The sequence below is a fragment of the Crocodylus siamensis genome, chromosome 13 (assembly GCF_052110815.1).
Source record: "Crocodylus siamensis isolate JL-2025a chromosome 13, ASM5211081v1, whole genome shotgun sequence".
In the NCBI taxonomy this organism is placed as follows: Eukaryota; Metazoa; Chordata; order Crocodylia; family Crocodylidae; genus Crocodylus; species Crocodylus siamensis.
This window is the reverse complement of record NC_143407.1, coordinates 13,097,078-13,115,340: the sequence shown is the minus strand read 5'-3', so window position 1 is coordinate 13,115,340 and position 18,263 is coordinate 13,097,078. Positions and strand designations below refer to the sequence as shown.

At 48.7% G+C, this 18,263-nt stretch overlaps 1 protein-coding gene across 2 annotated transcripts in view; it reads left to right on the top strand.

Annotated features, from left to right (window-relative positions):
* Positions 1-5,270: 5,270 nt before the first annotated feature.
* CACNA1S (calcium voltage-gated channel subunit alpha1 S) overlaps positions 5,271-18,263 on the top strand; it is a 102,112-nt gene continuing 89,119 nt past the window's right edge. The window contains exon 1 of one of the 2 annotated variants that reach the window (XM_090025575.1): positions 5,271-5,583. In XM_090025575.1, the coding sequence (XP_089881701.1) occupies positions 5,423-5,583 (161 nt within the window). In that variant the 5' untranslated portion in view covers positions 5,271-5,422. The remainder of the gene's footprint in view (positions 5,584-18,263) is intronic. The other variant, XM_090025576.1, reaches the window with a different exon arrangement.

The window sequence follows — 18,263 nt, the reverse complement described above, 5'->3', positions numbered from 1 at the left end:
TCCAATGCAGCGGCCTCTCATTTGTCTCTTCTGTTATATAGTTGAAGTCATTAGCAATAAATTTGTTTTGTTTCAAGAGAACATTCTCAACTCTGAAAGGCTTGTTTCACTTGGACTATATCTCCTGCTTTTTCCTCGCCAGCATCTGACAGAGCAGACCCAAGTTTGAGACGCATTATATCCCGCCTTGTTTCTTGCAACAGCCCCTTTGCTGACCTTTCAGGTACATACATTATACCCCTTCAGACCTTTCAAAACCTTTCTGCTAACCTCATTTTCCATGCCCTGATCTTGTCATTCCCTTCTCACTTCTGCCATTAGTCTCCCAACCAACAGTGAATCAGATTCAAGTTTTTTCTCCACTTCAAGGCTCCACACAGTTCTGTCCCTCCTTGCAATCCTTCTCTTGACCAGCTCTGTGCCTCCCAGCCATCTGTTCTGCTCTGCCATTGTCTCCTACCTTGTCTGCCTGTTTGCCAGATTTGCATATCATTACCTTTGTGCCCTCCTCTATGCAGCTCCTGAGGTCTAGCACAGCCTTTCTGCACTGGTCCCCACCCTGCCCCCTTTAACATCCTTCTTAATACCCCTCATTTGCTATGCTGCCTTTAATGAGTCCTGCTGATTTATAGCAAAACTACCTATTGTTAGCCTCCTTCCCTGACCTCCCATCCTTACTGGAAGCCCCTCAGAGCAGGGATTAAGTGTTTGGAAAGTGTTCTGCATTTCATAGACATTTGGGCTGGAAGGGACCCTGGAGGATCATCGAGTCCAACCCCCTGCCCCAGGGGCAGGTCATCAGCAGGGATCTATCCCAAGTAACTACCACCACTACTCATTCTTTACTCTCTGCTATGCTTCATCTCTGTCAGGGGCTATAAAAGGCAGCTTGGCCTGTGCTAATTTCCTAGGTGGCTACACCTGGCTTTGACTGGCATCCCTAACCCAGCTAATGCACCAGCAAGCTACTGGCTGCCCTCCTGGTTGGCTGCTGGGGAGAGCAGCTTCCCCATTTAGTTCCAGCTGCAGCAGCAGGTCCCCAGCTAGCTCTAGTTCTGCTGAAGGTCTGTGATCTTGGGGCTTTGTCTCCTGATTCTGCTTGGCTTTGTTCATGGACTCTGGCTTTGTGTATTCCCTTTGGATCTGGTAACTTGGCATTTAACTCTTGATTTGCCCTGACTGGTTCTGGCTCCTGCTGTTTTACAACTCTGAGCCATGTCCTTGCTTACCTCTGGTTCCTGGCATAGTCTGACTTTGACACTGGCTTCTGACTCCTGACCCTAGGCTCAGCCTGGGATTTGGACTCTGCCCCTGGTTTCTTCTTTGAATCTGGTAACTTGGTCTTTGATTCCTGATCCTTGTCTCCCATCTCATTCAGAAGGTCCCAGCTGCTGATCTCCAAGGGTTCTGCTGAGTCCAGTAGAAATCTAGCAGGCAAGCTGGGATACTACCTGCAGTCCAGGCTCGTGTATGTTGAGGCCCCCTCTGTATACAAAGGTTCCCAACCACCAGGTTGTGACTGTCAGTAGCCCGGCAGCCAACCCTTCACATGTGGGGTTAAAGTGGGGCAGTGGGACAGGGAGGGAGGGAGACAGGCTTTAATTACAGGCCCAGATCTCCTGCCTTAGTTTTTGTTTTCTGTAAGGCAGCCACTACCATGGGCTAGAAGATCACCCTCTTGCTGCTGAAATACATAAAAAGCTCTGTCCTTGCCTAGTCCTGCTATTAAAGCAGTGCCAGATCTCTGTATCTAAGAATATACAGTGTTAATGATCACAGTGTGGGTAATTGTGAGTCTAACTAGGATGTTGATGGAAATACCCCTACGTAGAAAGCAGGCAGTGCAAGACCCAAGCAAACTACCTTGAGTCTACAAATTCCATGCTGTTTTCCAGCTTTCCATTAGATGGCCCCAGAGACCTGAATTTGAACTCACAGCTGATTATCTCAGTCCTAACTGCTCCTGCCTGGCTGACCGTTGGGGAAAGGGGAGAAGCAGTATTCCTTAGCTTATAGATGGAAACCCAAGTGACATGGAGACGGTGGTGAAGAGGGAATGAGGGAGGGGTGGGAAGGGCAGCGACCCAGCACTGCAGCCAGAGGCTGTAAAAATGGACCTTGGGGGACTTCCAGTATGTGTATTGGAAAGACAACTTTGACCCTGACTGGCGCAGAAAGGAAAGAATGGGGGCTAACATTTACTCGTTTTACTCCTTTATCATCATACTGATCCTTTTGAAGGTTAATGGGCATGCAGCAATTGTATTCCCTTGTAGGCCACAATGGGGCTCCTGGCCCTTTTGGCAGGGTGCTATCCAAACAGCTCCTGATGCTGTCCATGCCGCAGAGGGAGGTTCTGGGACAGGCATTATGGGTGAAGCTCACTGCTCAGAGGCAGGACACCTGGGTTCTATTCCCAGCTCTGTCACTGGTTTTCTGGGTGGCCTCAGGCTAGCCACTTTGCAGAACATACTACGATTTCCCTGCCTGTAAAATGGGGTTAATGTTATTTTCCTTTTTATGTCAAGTATTTTCAGGGTAGGATAACAAGTGCTGTCTAAGAGCTGAGTATAGCTACTTTGCTAGATATGCCACAGATTGCTGGATGACTCCGAGCACCTCTCTACTTTGTGGCTCAGTTTCCCCAGCTGTGAAACAGGGTACCTAATTCTTACCTGCCTCTGACATCCTGTGAGATCTCGAGTCAGGAAGCTCTTGACAGGTGTTCAGTGTCATCATCTATTCATGTTTGCAAAGTGCATCTGGACCTATGCAAAAGGATCTTCTAGATGGGCCAAGTCTAAAGGGCTCATTACACTTCCTAAAGTATTTAACTATTTGTGGACCACTGGACTTGCTGTCAAGCCAGATGGTTTAAGATTTATATATCCAAAAGGGAGGTGTATGGCAAAGCTCTGGCTTCTTGCACTAGTAAGTTAGAGGTTAGTTCTAGCTCACGGGGTGAAATCCGTGCCAGCCTGAAAGAACAGCACAAGCCTGATCTTCCACTTACTTCCCCTTGGAGGTAGTGACCACAATCTATTCCTTCCTCTGACACTGCACTCTGGGATCTGGGGCAAGCTGCTTCTCTCTCTCTCTACAATGGGGCTACTGGTAGTGTTGTTCACCTGCCATCACAAGGACCAGGAGATGTTACAGATGAAAGACATTGCAGAATCTGGATCTCAGTCCAAGGCCAAAGGTTGCATCCTGCTAGTTGTCATGTAATAGGAAGCAGGAGGCTATGCTGGAGGTTCAAAGGCTGGAGCATAACTCAAGTGATGTGTCTTCAGTCCTGGCTCTGCTGCCAATCTGCTGTGTGATCTTGGGCAAATCCTTTCTTTTTCTATGCTTCTTCCCTAAAGCTGGACTAAGAATACCTGCTGCCTTTCAGCTGTCAGCTGCCTTGTCTAGTGAGATTTCAAGTCCTGTGAAGAAAGGAGAGGCTCCCCCATGAGTGCTGTTGGGGTCAGGGAGGGGCTTCTGCTTTCCTCTGAGGTATTGGCACGTTTGGAGGCCTTGACTAGGATCCAGGGATTTCATAGATTTTAGGGTCGGAAGGGACCTATTAGATCATTGAGTCCGACCCCCTGCCCTGGGCAGAGTGCTGGGTTCAGATGACCTCAGCTAGGTGTTTGTCCAATCTCCTCTTGGTCATCTGTACCCTTCTGTGAGTCATACAGTCCTAGAAAATGAGGTTTGGAAGGGACCTCAGGAGGTCACATCTAGTCCAACCTCCTGATCAAAGCAGGACCAGCCCCAACTAGATCATTGCAGACGGGGCTTTGCTGAGCCAGGCCTGAAAATCCTCTAAGGATGGAGATTGCACCACTTCTTCAGGTAACCTGTTCCTGTGCTTCACCACCCTCCTAATGAGAGTGTTTTTCCTAATATCCAACTTAAACCTCCCTTGCGGCAACTTGAGACCATTACTCCTTGTTCTGTCATCTGCCTCCACTGAAAACAGTCCAGCTCCATACCCTCTGGAGCCCCCCTTCAGGTAGCTGAAGGCTGCTATCAAATCCTCCCTCTCTTCTCTTCTGCAGACTAAGCAAGCCCAGTCAGCCTGTCCTCAGAAGTCATGTCCCCCAGGCCCTTAACCATTTTCATTGCCCTCTGCTGGACTCGCTCCAACTTGTCCACCTGCTTTCTGTGGTGGGGGGCCCAAAACTGTCACCTGCAACTTGCTTAGGGTGCAATCCATCCCATCTTCCAGACTGTGAATTAAGATGTTGAACAGAACCAGCCCCAGCTCTTAGAAAGCCCAGAGGTTTCTGGCTAGATGGTTTAGTTGTTCTGCTCAGGGTCATGCCAAAGACCAAATCTGGGGGCAGGATGGACTTTTTTTCCCCTTGGGTCAGATGAGCATGGACTGCACTGGGACAGTGCTTTTCCCTGTGTTAGGAGGCATAGTCCTTTCTCTAGGATATTCTGAGTGGCAGGACACTGGCAGTGCCCTCATTGCCTTCTGCTTTAACCTATGGCATGTGATAAGGCACTTTTGAGTATTGCTCCTTCTGCGAATATTTGAAGTACAAATTATGGGGATTCCCTTAGTTAAGGATTACCTGCGAAGGTGGAGGGCTGGAGTCGATAGCCCGGGAGATCCCCTCCAGTCCAGTGCTCACCTTGCTAGGGGTGTGTGAAATCCCCAGCACGGGAGGGTTTCATAGCATCACTGTCAGGCAAATGAATACCAACATGCGTCTTTTCAATGACTCTTCAATGTAGCAAGTCTGCTGCCGGGCGAGTTCACTGAAAGCAAACCTGGGATAGGAATGCTAGGGTGTGGAAAGCAATGACATTATTCCCACAGGATTTCTTCACAGCATTCGCCCAGCTCCAGTGATGACACAGACAGCTCTCCGCACCTGGAGACTGGCTGGACAAATCGGGCAACTGATGTTGTTTAAACAGCCTGATGACTCCCTGGTGTGCTCTGGAAGGTGGAGGGAAATGGAGAAGAGGGACCCAGAGAGGTGAATTGGGGTGAAGAGTTGTTGTTTTTTTCTCTGAGTGTTTGTGGCTGGATCCCAGTCCTTCATGCCCACCCTCAGCCTAGCTCGGTGGCTCGGGAAGCAGTTACTGGCTTTGGGATAAAGTGGGTAAAAAAGAAGCAACAGCTGCCGGGGTTCTTCTGCTGCCTCAGGAGCTCTGACAGCACCACAGAGCTGGGACAGTGTCTAATTTTAAACTCATGCCTTGTGCATTTGTGTATGTGCGAGTGCCATTTCCAGCCCCCCCACCCTCCCCCTCTGACCAACACCTCCCTTCAGTGACCCAAGGAGACTCACTCAGCAGAAATAGAGAACCAGAGGGGGCTTCAGCTGGCTCAGGGGAAGGGGGTCAAGGCTGCAGGGCAGAGAGGAGGTGGCTGGGGGCAGAAGAACGGCTGTAGGAGACAGCCGGGGGAAAGAAGATCATGGAGCTTGCTTCTGCCCAGGAGGATCAGAAGAAAAAGCAACAGAAGGAAAAATCAAAGAAACCTGTGCCTCCTGCAGCCCCACGGCCAGCCAGGGCTCTGTTCTGCTTAACCCTTCAAAACCCGCTTCGAAAGGCGTGCATCAGTATTGTGGAATGGAAGTATCCTTTCAGCACAGGCGAGGAGAGAGAGATCCGCGCGCGCGGCTAGAAACCCAGGAGACCAGAACTGCAGAGAACGAGGGATTCGCTAAAATGTGTGCAATGGGGGCTGCGATAATGTGCCCCTGCCGCAGCAATCTAGAGCAGCGGGAGAGAGTGCCTGGCAGCTGCGTTGTTGGTTAAAGGCTTCCGTGTTTAAGTTCTGCAAGTACAGCGTCTGCTTTTCCTTGTTCCTAACGGTTGAAGAAGTGACTGTTTGTTCAGGCTGGTTTCCTGGGGCTGAGAAATAAGAGGGAGGGAGGAAGGCAGAGGCTAAATATAGTTTAAAAGACGTGTGAGCCGGATTGATTGCGGGTGTAAATTGGGAGTGATTCTATTTTGCTGAAGTTAACGGTTGAAGGACAGGAGACCGTTTGGGAAAGGCAATCAGTGTGTGTTGGGGAAGGAGTGCCAGGAGGCAGATGTTTAGGTGAAACAAATGGGCTGAATCATGAAACTGAGGTTTCAGCACCTCCTCTTCTGAACAGAAGAAGGATTAATACCCACAAGGGTTCATCTCACTGAGATGCAAGAAGGAGCCAGGTGAAAGTGGGGATGGGAGGTGGTGTATTCTGGGCAGCTTCACCCAGATCGAGGTCATAAATATTGTTTCTACTGTGATGGCAAGAATCAAGGGAATGCAGAAGCCGCCTCACAGGAGGAATATGGGAGGATCAGTGATTTAGGGGACAGGGCTCAGAGGAGAGGACCGAAAGGCAGGGCTTGGGAGCAGGTGCCTGTGGTCTGTGCGCTGGTCACAGGAATGCGGCTGGCAGGAGATGAACCTGGTGCAGGCATGGGATGTGCTGTGCATGTGTGGGGCCAGCCAGAAGAGGCAGGGAGAGGGCAGCGTGGAGCAGCCTGAAGGAAGGAGCGTGGGAGGGGGCATGCCGACTCAGGGAAGTGTAGTGGGGGCCTGTAAGAGGCACGACAGGCCAAGCTGCTTGGGATGGCTCCGGGAGTGCGTCACTGCTCGGCTGCTGCCACAGCTGCTGTCTGACATCATGGCGGGATCTCTGGCCCTGCTCCTTTCCCTGAAGCCCCTTGCTCCCAGTCCCGCTCTTCTTTCCTCCTCCCCCTCTTTCTCTTCCTTTCTCTCAATCCCCTTTCCCTCCTTTCTCTTCACTCCCACCTCAATCATTTCCACCCTTCCATCCCCTCCCTGTTCTCGGTTGATTTTTCTGTTCCTTCCACCCTCCGCATACTTCCTGGCCAGCTCGCTCTCTCCCCTCCTCCTCCTTTGACTCCACTCCCAAGCACAGGCAGTGGAAGAGCTGGGGGAGGATGAACCTGTCCTCAGCAGAGTTGCTGATGCCTTGGCTTGTTGGTTGGCACTCACCCAGGAGCTGCCCTGGCCAGCAGTAGGAAGAACTGATGCATCTCAGAGGTGTGTCTATGCAGGGCAAAGCCACAGATACCCGAGCTGGCTCGGTACATACTATCTCATGTTGGCACTCTGCTGTTCAGCCTAACTGGCTCCACTGAGAAGCAGGGCTCATAAACCTGCACAGCAGCGCGCCGCTACCGCTATGCTGCTTCTGTTTCTGGAGGGTAGAGTGCATTGTCTTAGCTACCTCAATTCTTAAAAAGTAGCCAGAAGGCTTTTTCCTCACCCTCTGAAAGTATCTTGTTAAAACTATGTAAAGAACAGACCCCTTATCCCTTGCTACTGAATCCCATAGGTAAGAGTCAGGTAATTTTTGTTGTTATTGTTACTTTGGATGAATAATGAATTCACTGAAAAATACTGATTTAGAGGGACTGAAATTATTCAGGAAATCGGGTCAAATTTAACAAATAGTTTTAGGCACAAAAGTAAGAAGAGAAATCTTAAAACGCCCAAACAATTGGTTTTGACATTTTTAAAATGAAATGCTTCATCCTGGAACTTGCAGACAAACTACTTCACAATGTTCATGGGGAAACTTCAGCTATGCATTTGCAAGTGCCATTTGAATTGAAAAATGACTTTTTTTTTTAACAATACAGAAAGGAAAAATATTTTAAATAACTAAATGACTCCAAGATGAAACAACTGTTTTGGCTGACCCAGCATGATTTTTTTTTTTTGTCTAGGCTTTTTCTCATTCTGCCAAAAAATTTTTGGTTTGATCCAAACCATTTTTCTCTTTTTAGTTTGTTCCTGAATTTGGCCATCAAACAGAACAATCCATTATTTTCACAGCTCTCCCCACAACCTTCCTGGTCCCGTACTTTTTGCCCTAACAAGGCTGGCACCCAGACCTGCATCTCTTCCCCGTCCGCATTGAGTCAATGCCAGGCTTGTGTCCTGTTGTCCAACCTAGCCAGGTCTCCTAGCTGGTGCCAGTTGCAGCTGAAGTGCCTGCCTTTGTTTTACTCATGTGGCTGGGCTACGTAAGGATGCTGCTACTATTAGATACAAGGGCTAGCTTTTGGCTCCCGTGAGAGAAGTTTACTCCAAGTATTGCAGGGCCCAGGTGCCAGTGCTCCTGTTGTGTTAGGGGAAGTGTTTGAGTTTTGGTGGTCCTCAGAAATGTATTGTGCTGTTTGGCTGCACTGTCTCTCTCACTGAAGCACGTGCTAGGCAGTTGGCTATCTATGTGTCTTCTGCCCTGGGCTGGAATGGGACTCAGCAGACAGACACTGTTAAAAGGGTTAGGGGCTGGTCACTGCCTAGTTCAGAGACCATCCAGCTTGCTGCAAAGAGTACGGTTGGTGACTCAGTCAGTGGCACTCTTCCTACTGACATACTAAAGCAATGCCCCAGCAGAGTTCCTGTGCTGTCAGAGATGCCAGCCTTCTGGATGGCCACAACACTTAGATACTGTGACCATTTGTAGTTGCAAAAAGCCTGGGAGAAATGGAGCGTGGAGCCTCTCTCCTAGCTGTATCCTAGCTTTGTGCATTCTGGCTCCTCACAATCCTTCCTGCAGTTGTATCTGCCTTCTGCTTTATCTCCTAAGAAATCCTGCAGTGTAGCACTGGATGCTGCTTTCTACCCCAGGAACATGTCAGTGGAGGTTGAGAGCTCTCCATCCCTACCCTGTGAAATAGACTATGGGGCCTTTCTTCATAAAGGGTGGCAGGACTACAGGAATCCTTTTTTTCAGACTATTGCTCTGCCTTACTTCTGCCTGAGGATCTCAGAGTATTTTACAGGCATTTAATGAGTTTCTCCCCCGACACACACACAACAGTGGGATTGTGAAGATGGTATCCCCAGTAGGCATATGGGAGAGCAGAGGCAAGGAGAGAGGAGTGCTCTGCCCAAGGAGACACAGCCAGTCAATGGTGGAGCTGGGAGTAGAACCTACGATTTCCAGGCTGCAGCTTTAACCACTGAACTATCCCACCGGCAGAGCTGGCCTTAGGGGAAAATGGTGCCCTGGGTGAACTTGTATTCTGGTGCTTCCCCCCCGCAACAAGTCAGTGCTGCTGCTGCAGGCAGGGGCACAGGGCACAGTTGAATGGGGAGGCAGAGTGCATGCTGAGCCAGGCAGGCACCACTGCTGCTGTGCAGGAGGAAGGCAGGTGGACTGCCTTCTGTCTCTTCCCCTAAGGCCGGTTCTGCTCACCAGGAGAGCCGGACTGGAGTAGGTGCCATCCCATCTGCACGTGCCCAGCCCAGCTTCTCCTGAACAGCAGTGGAGGGCAGGGGGCGGCCTGGGCTGGGCACTACTCCCGTTGCCTAGGGCAGGGAGCAAGTGCTGCTGCAAGCATACATGCATTCAGTGTGTGCGTGTTTGGCGCCCCTTGACCAGGTCACCCACCCCTAAGACCAACTCTGCCCACCAAGCAACCATGCACCCCAACTAGGTGGGGGAGATCAGAGTTGGTATAACTGAGCGAATGGGTCCTCCATGCACTGGGGGCTCTGGGCTAAATGGGGGCAGAGGGAAGAGGCAGATGCTGTAACAGGAAGGTCACAGGAGCAGGCATTACAAGCAGGACACGGGGCAATGCGTGTAAGAGGAGAATTCCTCTGTATCGGGTTACACCAGTGCCCATATGTGCCAGGTCCTATTTATACCCACAACAATGCCCCTGGTTGTGCTTGTTTATGTCTTTGGGTCTATAAGAAGCTAAAATGACCTAATTCCAGCTCTTTCTTTGTGGCTCTTGATCAGAGGCCAGGGTAGTTGCTGGATAGCAGATTTTTGTCAGCATGCTTTACAGCACAATTACAGTGGATGGGTGGTAGGTACATGTGTACCTTCACGAAGGTGTTGGGGACACGTGTGTTGTATGCCTTGTTACTTATACATGTGGCTTTTGGACTTCCTCGGCTTAGGAGGGGCCAAAAGCGGGGTGTCTTTTAAGCTGTGCCCACAGGAATCTGCTGCCCATGATGCCCCAAAGAGCCCAGTTTTAAATGACAACTCAAATGCTGGGCCTCTTGTGAGTCAGCTTGCAGTCCACAGCATGGGTAGGATGCTGCCTACTCCTGCCACAGCTGAGAGGATGCTCTTCCAGGGCTTGGGCTGATTCCTGAGTCTGACCCTGGGGGGATGCACAGCATGATTTCACCCATAGGAAGAGGGTCACCCCATTAGTTTCAGTAGGAGTTAGGCACCTAAATAGACTCAGAGGTAAAATTCTATTTTCTGTCTAAGAGGCACAAGAGTCACTTCACAAGTCTTAGGTGCTTGAGTCCCCCAGCAGCATTTACTGGTAATTCTACTTTGTGTAATCGTCTGAACTGTATGCTCCTGGCTAAACATCTCTGTAGTTTCCCCCTAAGTGACTGAGCATGAGGGACAGACTTAGAAGGGACCCAGTGCTGCTCAGTGTCTAAGTCCATTTGCTCTCTGTTGTGATTCAGCTCTGCCGGGGACATGGAGAAGTCTAATGTAAGCCCTCAAAACTGCCCCAAAGTGTCTAGTCACTGTTTAGCGCTGGTGCAGGCATGAACATGTGTGCCTGTACAACCCTAGGCCAGTGGAGAAACCACGTGCCCAAGACAGAAGAGATTTGGGAACCAAGTTCTAGGCTTTCCCCCCTCAGATGGGCTTTGCATCCCAGGCTTCTCTAATACAGAACAGTAGCCTAAAAGGTTACTGCTGCTCCTTCCTGCTGAGGCTGGGCAGGCAAGTGCTAATGCATCCTGGGGACAGAAGGAAAACAGGCAAGGGGGAGCTGATTCTGATGCTGATCTTGTGTGTCCTGACTCTTGAACATGCTGGCTTCTTGTACTGAAATGGTTTTAGCTCCTAAAATTATATCCTCTATGTCAACAGTCTGGTGTAAACTGCAGCACATAGTCTCTGCATGCTTTGGGCACAGCTGTAAAAGTGTTGCTCAGTGTGCCTTATACCCCCCACCCTGCTCTGTCACGCCATGCAAAGATCTTTAGACAATTATACTATTTGCAGAGTCTGTGTGCAACCTCCATGGGTCCTGATGCTGGGATCATCCTGATTTCAGCCACTAATGATCTACCATTAGCTAAATGCCTGGCGAGAGATATTGCTACTCTCACAGCTCCGCCTGTGATTAATACTCTCTGGGCTTGGGGCCACAGGAAAGGCCTGTAGACCAGTTTCTTGCCATCAGTTGGTGCTGCTGTATTAATTTTACTCTTTAGACCCATGCTACAAATTTATTAATACCCTCACAGGGCACCTGTACCCAAGCTTAAACTAAGAATTCAACCTTTAGCACTGATCCTCTTTTCTTCTGTGTCTCGATAATGTACCTCCCATGAAATCCCCCTTCAATTTTAAGTTACTGTTTCTTGTGACAGTGCTCTCTCTTTAGTGACTGCCCACAGATTCGCCCAAAGGTGTGCTTGGGTGGTCTCCTATGCAGGTGCAGTAGGGTTTACACTGAAAATTGGTTATGAGGCAGGGAGCTTTTCACGTTGACATTGGGCTCCTTGCCTCACAGCTTCTAACCAATTGTGCAGCTGTGCTGGGGAGGTCAGGGTTAGTGATCTACTTCATTTAGAAGCTCATTCCTTTCTTGTTCAGTATCTTCATAGTTTCTATCTTTAGCTAAGAAGGTTTCAATAGCAGCAGCAGTCAGTATCCTAAAAGCAACTTTCTCTAAGAAGCTGATCTAACTCAGCACTGGTAGTTTCTCTGTGGAGGGCACCAATTTCCAGACAAAGACCTTGCAACAAAAGAGCTTTACTTTTGCTATCCCTACCTTTCTTGTCCAGTACTGCACCCTGTAATGCCTTTTCAATGCTATTCCAGTCTCCCTCCAAGACCACCACAGATAATCGCAATGATCCCTTCCTTTTGGACCCACTTGTTAAGGCATTCAGATACCTCACAGTACCTGAACTCACTCATCCATCTCCCTGTTTAGCCTAAATGCATCTTTTTGTTAGGTTGCAACTCCTCAAGCTGAAAGGGGAGTTATATTTACACACTCCTCGACAGGACGATCATAGACTTGCACCTCTTCCAGCAGCCCAGGGAAGTCTCCTGGAGATTTGAATCACTCCCTAATCACTGCTTATCCAGGTCACAGCACCAGAATGCTGTGCTATTTCCTATTGCAATGCAGTTTAGATAAAATATCTAAACTGCGTGAAATATCTCTTCCACGAGTAAAAACCCGGTATAGACTTCATGCGTACAACAGCTGGGACAGTGCAGGGCTAAACACAAATCCAAAGTACATTTCTATTTTCCATTTTTTTTTCTAACATTAGAATTGCTTACATCAAGCACGCACCATTGCACATTACAATTTGCTCATTAATGATCTTTCAGATGAGCCTTTCTATGTCTATTGCACCCAGTTTTGGTTATATCATTTCTGTATGCTTTCCTACTGATCAGTCATGTTTGGTGCCATGTGCCTTTACAATTTACTGATTAATGCACTTAATTATAACATCCCCTGTGCATCTGTTGTTTCAGGTTTAGGTCTTACCCATCCTACTTCCTTTTGTCTTCGGTGGGAGTTTGTATTGATTCCATCCATCTCAGGATGTTCTTGAATAGATCCTGAACGTCCTGTTGTCTTTCAAAGACCTTGAGATCTCCAGGCTTTTATCTTTTTCCTGACCTGCTTTATGGCTTAAGAGGTATTACTCCCACTCTGCTTTTTTTCCATTGCAGACAAAAAGCACTTGGTTAGGGAGCTTCTTCACATGATGTTCCCCCTGCATGAAGCACCTTCCCATGGGGCTGGAATTAGATGCCCAGACTGCCCTGTTAGGAAAGCCTTTGACTAGCAGTCATCATGACAGTCCTTCATGCAGTGGAAGCCCCTTGGAAGATATGGTCCAAAATCCCTAGCAGGAAGGAGCAACTGCCTGTGTTTTGGGAAAGGAAATGGAAGCTGGGTGGATTAGTCATAGCAAACCTCCAAGTCCCTGACTTTCCTTTCAGGAAATAAACCAGCCCACGTATACACAGTATTCAGCTTTCCCCAGTCTTCTGTCTGTCCCAGCCTGTTTTGTGGGACAGTGGCTGACTCTCCATTATCAAATCTCTCCTAAAAATAGCTCTTTTCCTGCAACACCTCTTACTACACCTCCAGCTTCCACAGGAGGGGCCTGCTAGCATTGGTGATCTGTTTTTAGATTGCCTGGTGCACTGTGGCCCAAAGTCCCCTCCCATTTATACTGGTGCAGCTCCACTGGGCCAGCACTCCACGAAGCTAGAACAGGGGTATGACTGACGTTGCCAATGACTCCGAAGATAATTTAGTGTCCATGATGCAGTTGGCCATTAAAAATTCATTGTGTGAAACTGCTGAACAGTATTGGGAGCAGGGGCCAGAAGCAGAGCTCCCTTCGTTCCAGGGCAGGATCCTTTGCCCCAGAGCAGAGACTCAAGCTCCCTCTTTCTTGTTCTGATCACATGGCTCTTCTCTCTTGGAGGAGTGGGTTCAAACCCTCTGAGGCAGGGAGTGGGGGCTAGGACCCAGGAATCGCATGCCCTTGGCAAGTGGTCTAATTACTAGGCTATTTATGGACAAGGAGCAGCTGCTGCCTGTGCAGACATCTAGCTTCTGGGACAGAAACAGCCTAAGATACAGGAGGAGGTGAGCACATCTTAGTAGAAGTTAAAATTCCCAATTAGGGTGAATGTGTAACTGAGGATGCTGCCTATTGAAATGAATGGAGAGCTGTGTGCTGCTGCTACAGGGGGAAGGAAAATGCATCTCTATGGGCACATGAGTATTATATTCTGTAAAAACCCTGATCCTGAGCCCACTGGAATCATTGGGAATCTTTCTGCTGGCTTCCAAGATCTTGGATGAGATCCTAAAAGAATGGGGAATGGAGCATGTGGGCAGAGCAGGGAGAATTATTGTGACGTGAGCCCTGGAGACTTTCTCATTATAAACCTTTTTTCTTGTGTTTCTCAGCCTAATGCCAAATGAGCACCTCTCCCCCCACCCCGACTCTAAATGACAAGGTCTTAGACAAGAGACTTGGGGGCCATGATTGACCACAAGGTGAACATGAGCCACCAATGCGATGTCCCAGCTGGAAAAGCTAACCAAACTCTGGCTTGCATTCATAAATGCTTCTCAACTAAATCTCAGGATGTCATCCTCCTGCTGTACTCAGCCTTGGTGAGGCCGCAGCTGGAGTACTGCATCCAGTTCTGGGCTCTGCAATTCAAGAAGGGTGTCAAGAAGCTTCAGAGAGTCCGGAGAAGAGCCACGTGCATGATCAGAGGGCAAGAGAGCAGGGTTTATGAAGAGAGGCTGAGAGCCACGGGACTCTTCAGCCTGGAAAAGCACAGGCTCGGGGGGACCTGGTGGCTGCCTATAAATATATAAGGGGTGTACATCAGGATCTGGGGGAAAGTCTGTTCACCGGAGCACCCCAAGGGAAAACAAGGACCAACAGTCATAAACTCCTCCAAGACCATTTTAGGTTGGACATAAGAAAAATATTTCTTTACTGTCCGAACCCCCAAGACCTGGAATAGACTCCCTCCAGAAGTGGTGCAGGCACCTACTCTGGACTTATTCAAGAAATGCTTGGATGTTTATCTTCCTGGGGTCCTGTGACCCTAGCTGACTTCCTGCCCCTGGGGCAGGGGGCTGGACATGATGATATTCGAGGTCCCTTCTAGCCCCAACGTCCATGAAATCTATGTATCTGCATTAGCAGGCCTACATCTGCTGATCCTGGACTTTGAGCTGGTTTGAATCTAAGCTGAGTTCCCAATGTTGCTGCTCCACAATAGCCCAGAAATTTCCACTCGTGCTCCCCAGAGCAGCCTGTCAGCTTGCCTTGGAGATGAGCTGCACCCTTCAGCCCTGGAGTGAAGCCCTCTGAGAAGAGTCTATGGAGAAGCCCCTTAAGGACTAAATTCCCCTTTCCCAGCAATAATGCCAACAGGTCTCATTTAGACTAACTGATTAGGGACACAGGTCAAAGTTTGCTTCCTAGCCTGCTACCTTACAACTCTGTACTGTAGCATGTGTATAAGGACTGGGCAAATTCTGGTCTTAGTTAGACCCTGCTCTGTCTTTGTTGTAGTTGGAGGAATGATTGCAGCACCCGTCAGGCTGTGAAAGCCATCCTCAATCTAGTACACGGGGGTACCGGTAGCAGTGAAGCTACAGTAGCTGTGGCTTCAGCCACCAGTAATACCCAGGCTTGAGCTGAAGCCTTTGCTTTCTGTCCAGTCCACAAATAGCCCGACTGTACCTTGCTTGGTTATGCGCACATGTGCTGTAGGTGCATCTTTCTGCAGTGCAGACCTGCCCTGAAATGGAGGAGATTCCTGCTGGAGGAGAAGGAGGTGGAGCTGCTCCTAGCTGAAAGGAAACCCTCTGAGGAAAGGGAGATGAGAGTGTTCCCAAGGGAACTGCCATTTTAGGATTCCTGCCTGAAGGAGGGTTTTTTTCTGGGTGTGGGGAGGGAGACCATGGGAAGAGCTCTACATCCCAGAGCAGGTGGAAATTGGAAAAGCCCATGCTCAGCAGCAGGAGAATGGAGCAGAGCTCTATAACTGACTTGGCTATGAAAGAAGATTAAAGGAGCTGGGAGATGTTTATGGAGGGGATAGGATGGTGGAAAGGGGAGTTCTCCAGTCAGAGTGTGTGATATGTGGAGTTGTGTTTGCTCTTCCCAGGTTGCAGTGCAGAGCAGAGGGTGTTTGATCGCCCCCTTCCCCTATGATTCTGGGCTTCCTGGGAATTTCCCCCCTTCAGTTGCTATAAGTCTCAGAGGTTTTATCACCTTCAAAAGCACTGGGTGCTGCCAGCATCCAAGGTTGGGGGTTTTGATCAGGGTGTGCCAGTGCTCCTGCCAGCATTTAAAAACTCCAGAGATTCTTGGGTCAGAGGGACTTGCTTCTCTGCTCAATCTTAGGTTGATCACCATGTTTGGGATAAGGAAGAAATTTTACCCCACGGTTTGGTTGCCGTGGACTCTGTGTATTTTTCCTTCCTCTTTCATGGACATCAGGGTCCTCTTTATTGGGTCTTTCAAGTGTATTTTCCTATCCTTGCAGTGGCAGGACGCTGACAGTGCCATCGTCCCCCTGCTTTACCTTTGGCAAGTTAAAGGATATTTTTGATATGCCTGGCATTATGCCTGGTAGTAGCAAGTGAAGTTTTGTTCACAAAGCTTTTAAGAATATAGGTTAGATAGATTTGCCAGTGTTTAGAAGGGGGTGACCCTGCCTTGAGCAGGGGGTTGCACTAGAAGATCTCCTGAGGTCCCCTCCAGCCCTACTTTCCTGTGATTCTGGAGGTATAACCACTGCAAAACCTTGCACCAAAAAGATCAGGAGTGCCTTTAATGGTTTATTTTGTCTGATGCGCACTTCCTTGCTAGGTTGGGGCTGTTTTGACATCCCTAGTGACCTCCTCATAAACAGGCTGAGTGACTTCCATGCTGCAAGGTGGTGCCAGAATCAGGGATAGGTCCTAGGGGTTCTGGCTCCCAGGCCTCTGTTCCAATCACTACAAATATTCTTTAGATAAGTAGCTGGGAGGAAAAAATGCAGATCCCCAAATGGCACAAGCCCAGGGATGGCCCCAGCCTCCTTTCCTTTGTGAATTACTGTGGAGTGGTTAAAAGTTGGGGATGAGAGTCAGGATTATTCTAATGACACTTCTGGCACTGAATCGTTGTGGGACATTGGGCAAGTCACTTAAGCTTGGTGTCACTTTCTTCAGTTTCTCTAGAAAACAGCAGTGGAAGAACTGAAAGTAGTTCCTTCAGGCAGGGTTTCTAGAGTAGCTCAAGAGGTGAAAGTCTTACAGTCATCATGAGCCATAACATCTAGTGCTCTCCCTCCATAGGTCTCAAAATACTTTATTATAGAGGGGAAATGCTCTCTTTTAGATCCTTGATTGAAAGGGATTAGAAAAGCCAACTACGTGATCATATGAAGGTGTCAATACTAATTTATGGAGCGAAGCATGCAGAGTATTTGCAGTAACAAGTAGCTGTCAGTAACCTGCATATCAGATGCGTAAAACTGGCCTACACACTGATGACAGGCACTGGAAATCAGGGAAATTTAATCCATGGGTTGCTGAAGTGAGGTTGGATTGGTTTGTTTTCGACAGTAGTAGTCAGAGGGTTAGACTGGATTCTCTTCCCTAATGCTATCTAATGATCCATAGGACTTCATGGTACCTGCTTGCATGCCTGTCATCATCACTAATATCTGAGCACCTAGAAAACATGAATAGATATAGTTTCCTGGTGGAAATGCCATGGTAAGATAGGGGAGTGTCATTAGCTGCACTCCACAGCTGGAGAATGGAGGCACAAAAGCAGTATCTAGGAATGAAGGCACTTTTAAAAATCTTATCCTCGGTGATTTGCTAGAGACCACGCAGGGAGCCTGGGATAGAGTTGGGAACAGATTTCAGCTCTTGCAGATCCTCACCGATTCCCTTGAGCCACAAGAATATCCCCCCTCTGACTTGCTGAGATTTGCTGCTCACACAAATTTCCAGGAAAAGCAGAGACTGGTTAATGATGACAGCAGTACCTGAAATGCAGGTGAGATCTGGCCTCTCAAGTGGAAGCTATCCAATTTCTTCAAAAGTCCCAGTTTCATAAATGACACGTCTGGGTGGTTGTTTCTATTGCAGAGAGCTTCTTTTCCTCCCTTGCTGAGGCTGATAGGTCAGAAACTAGGAAACGAGAACCAAGTGCATTGAAATGGCCAGTTCTGGTGTAAAACTGTGGGACTCCCATTCACTTCAGTGGAGCACTGCTGATCTGCACCCCCTAAGGATGTGGCCCAAAGTACGAAAGCAAATAGAGAGAGATTTGTTCTCTCTTCCTCATGTCATTTATTTCTAGCAGTTCAGAAGATTACTTGTGAGCACAGAAGGTGAAATGGGTCTGAGACATGGGATGTTCAAGCTGCAGTTGTCTCTTGTTTCTGAACTCCCTGGAAAATAAGCATGCTGGGATACATAGTGTTTTTTTTAATCTGTCTCCAAAGTGTTGGACTTGGTCTTGTTAAGATGGTGTATAGTACTTAGTAGCCTAACCAGGGGTGGGCAACGGTCCTGGGCTGCCACAGCCATGACTTGTGTTTGTGGAGCTCATGCCACAGCTGCAGCAGCCCCTGTGAAAGGAGGTAAGAGTCCTACTGCCTCTAGCAGCACTTCATCTTCCTGGGCCATTACACAGTTAATCACCTTTGCTTCTCCCTAGAAAGGGATTTTATGGATGGCTGAATGTCAGGAGCATTGTGGCCTCG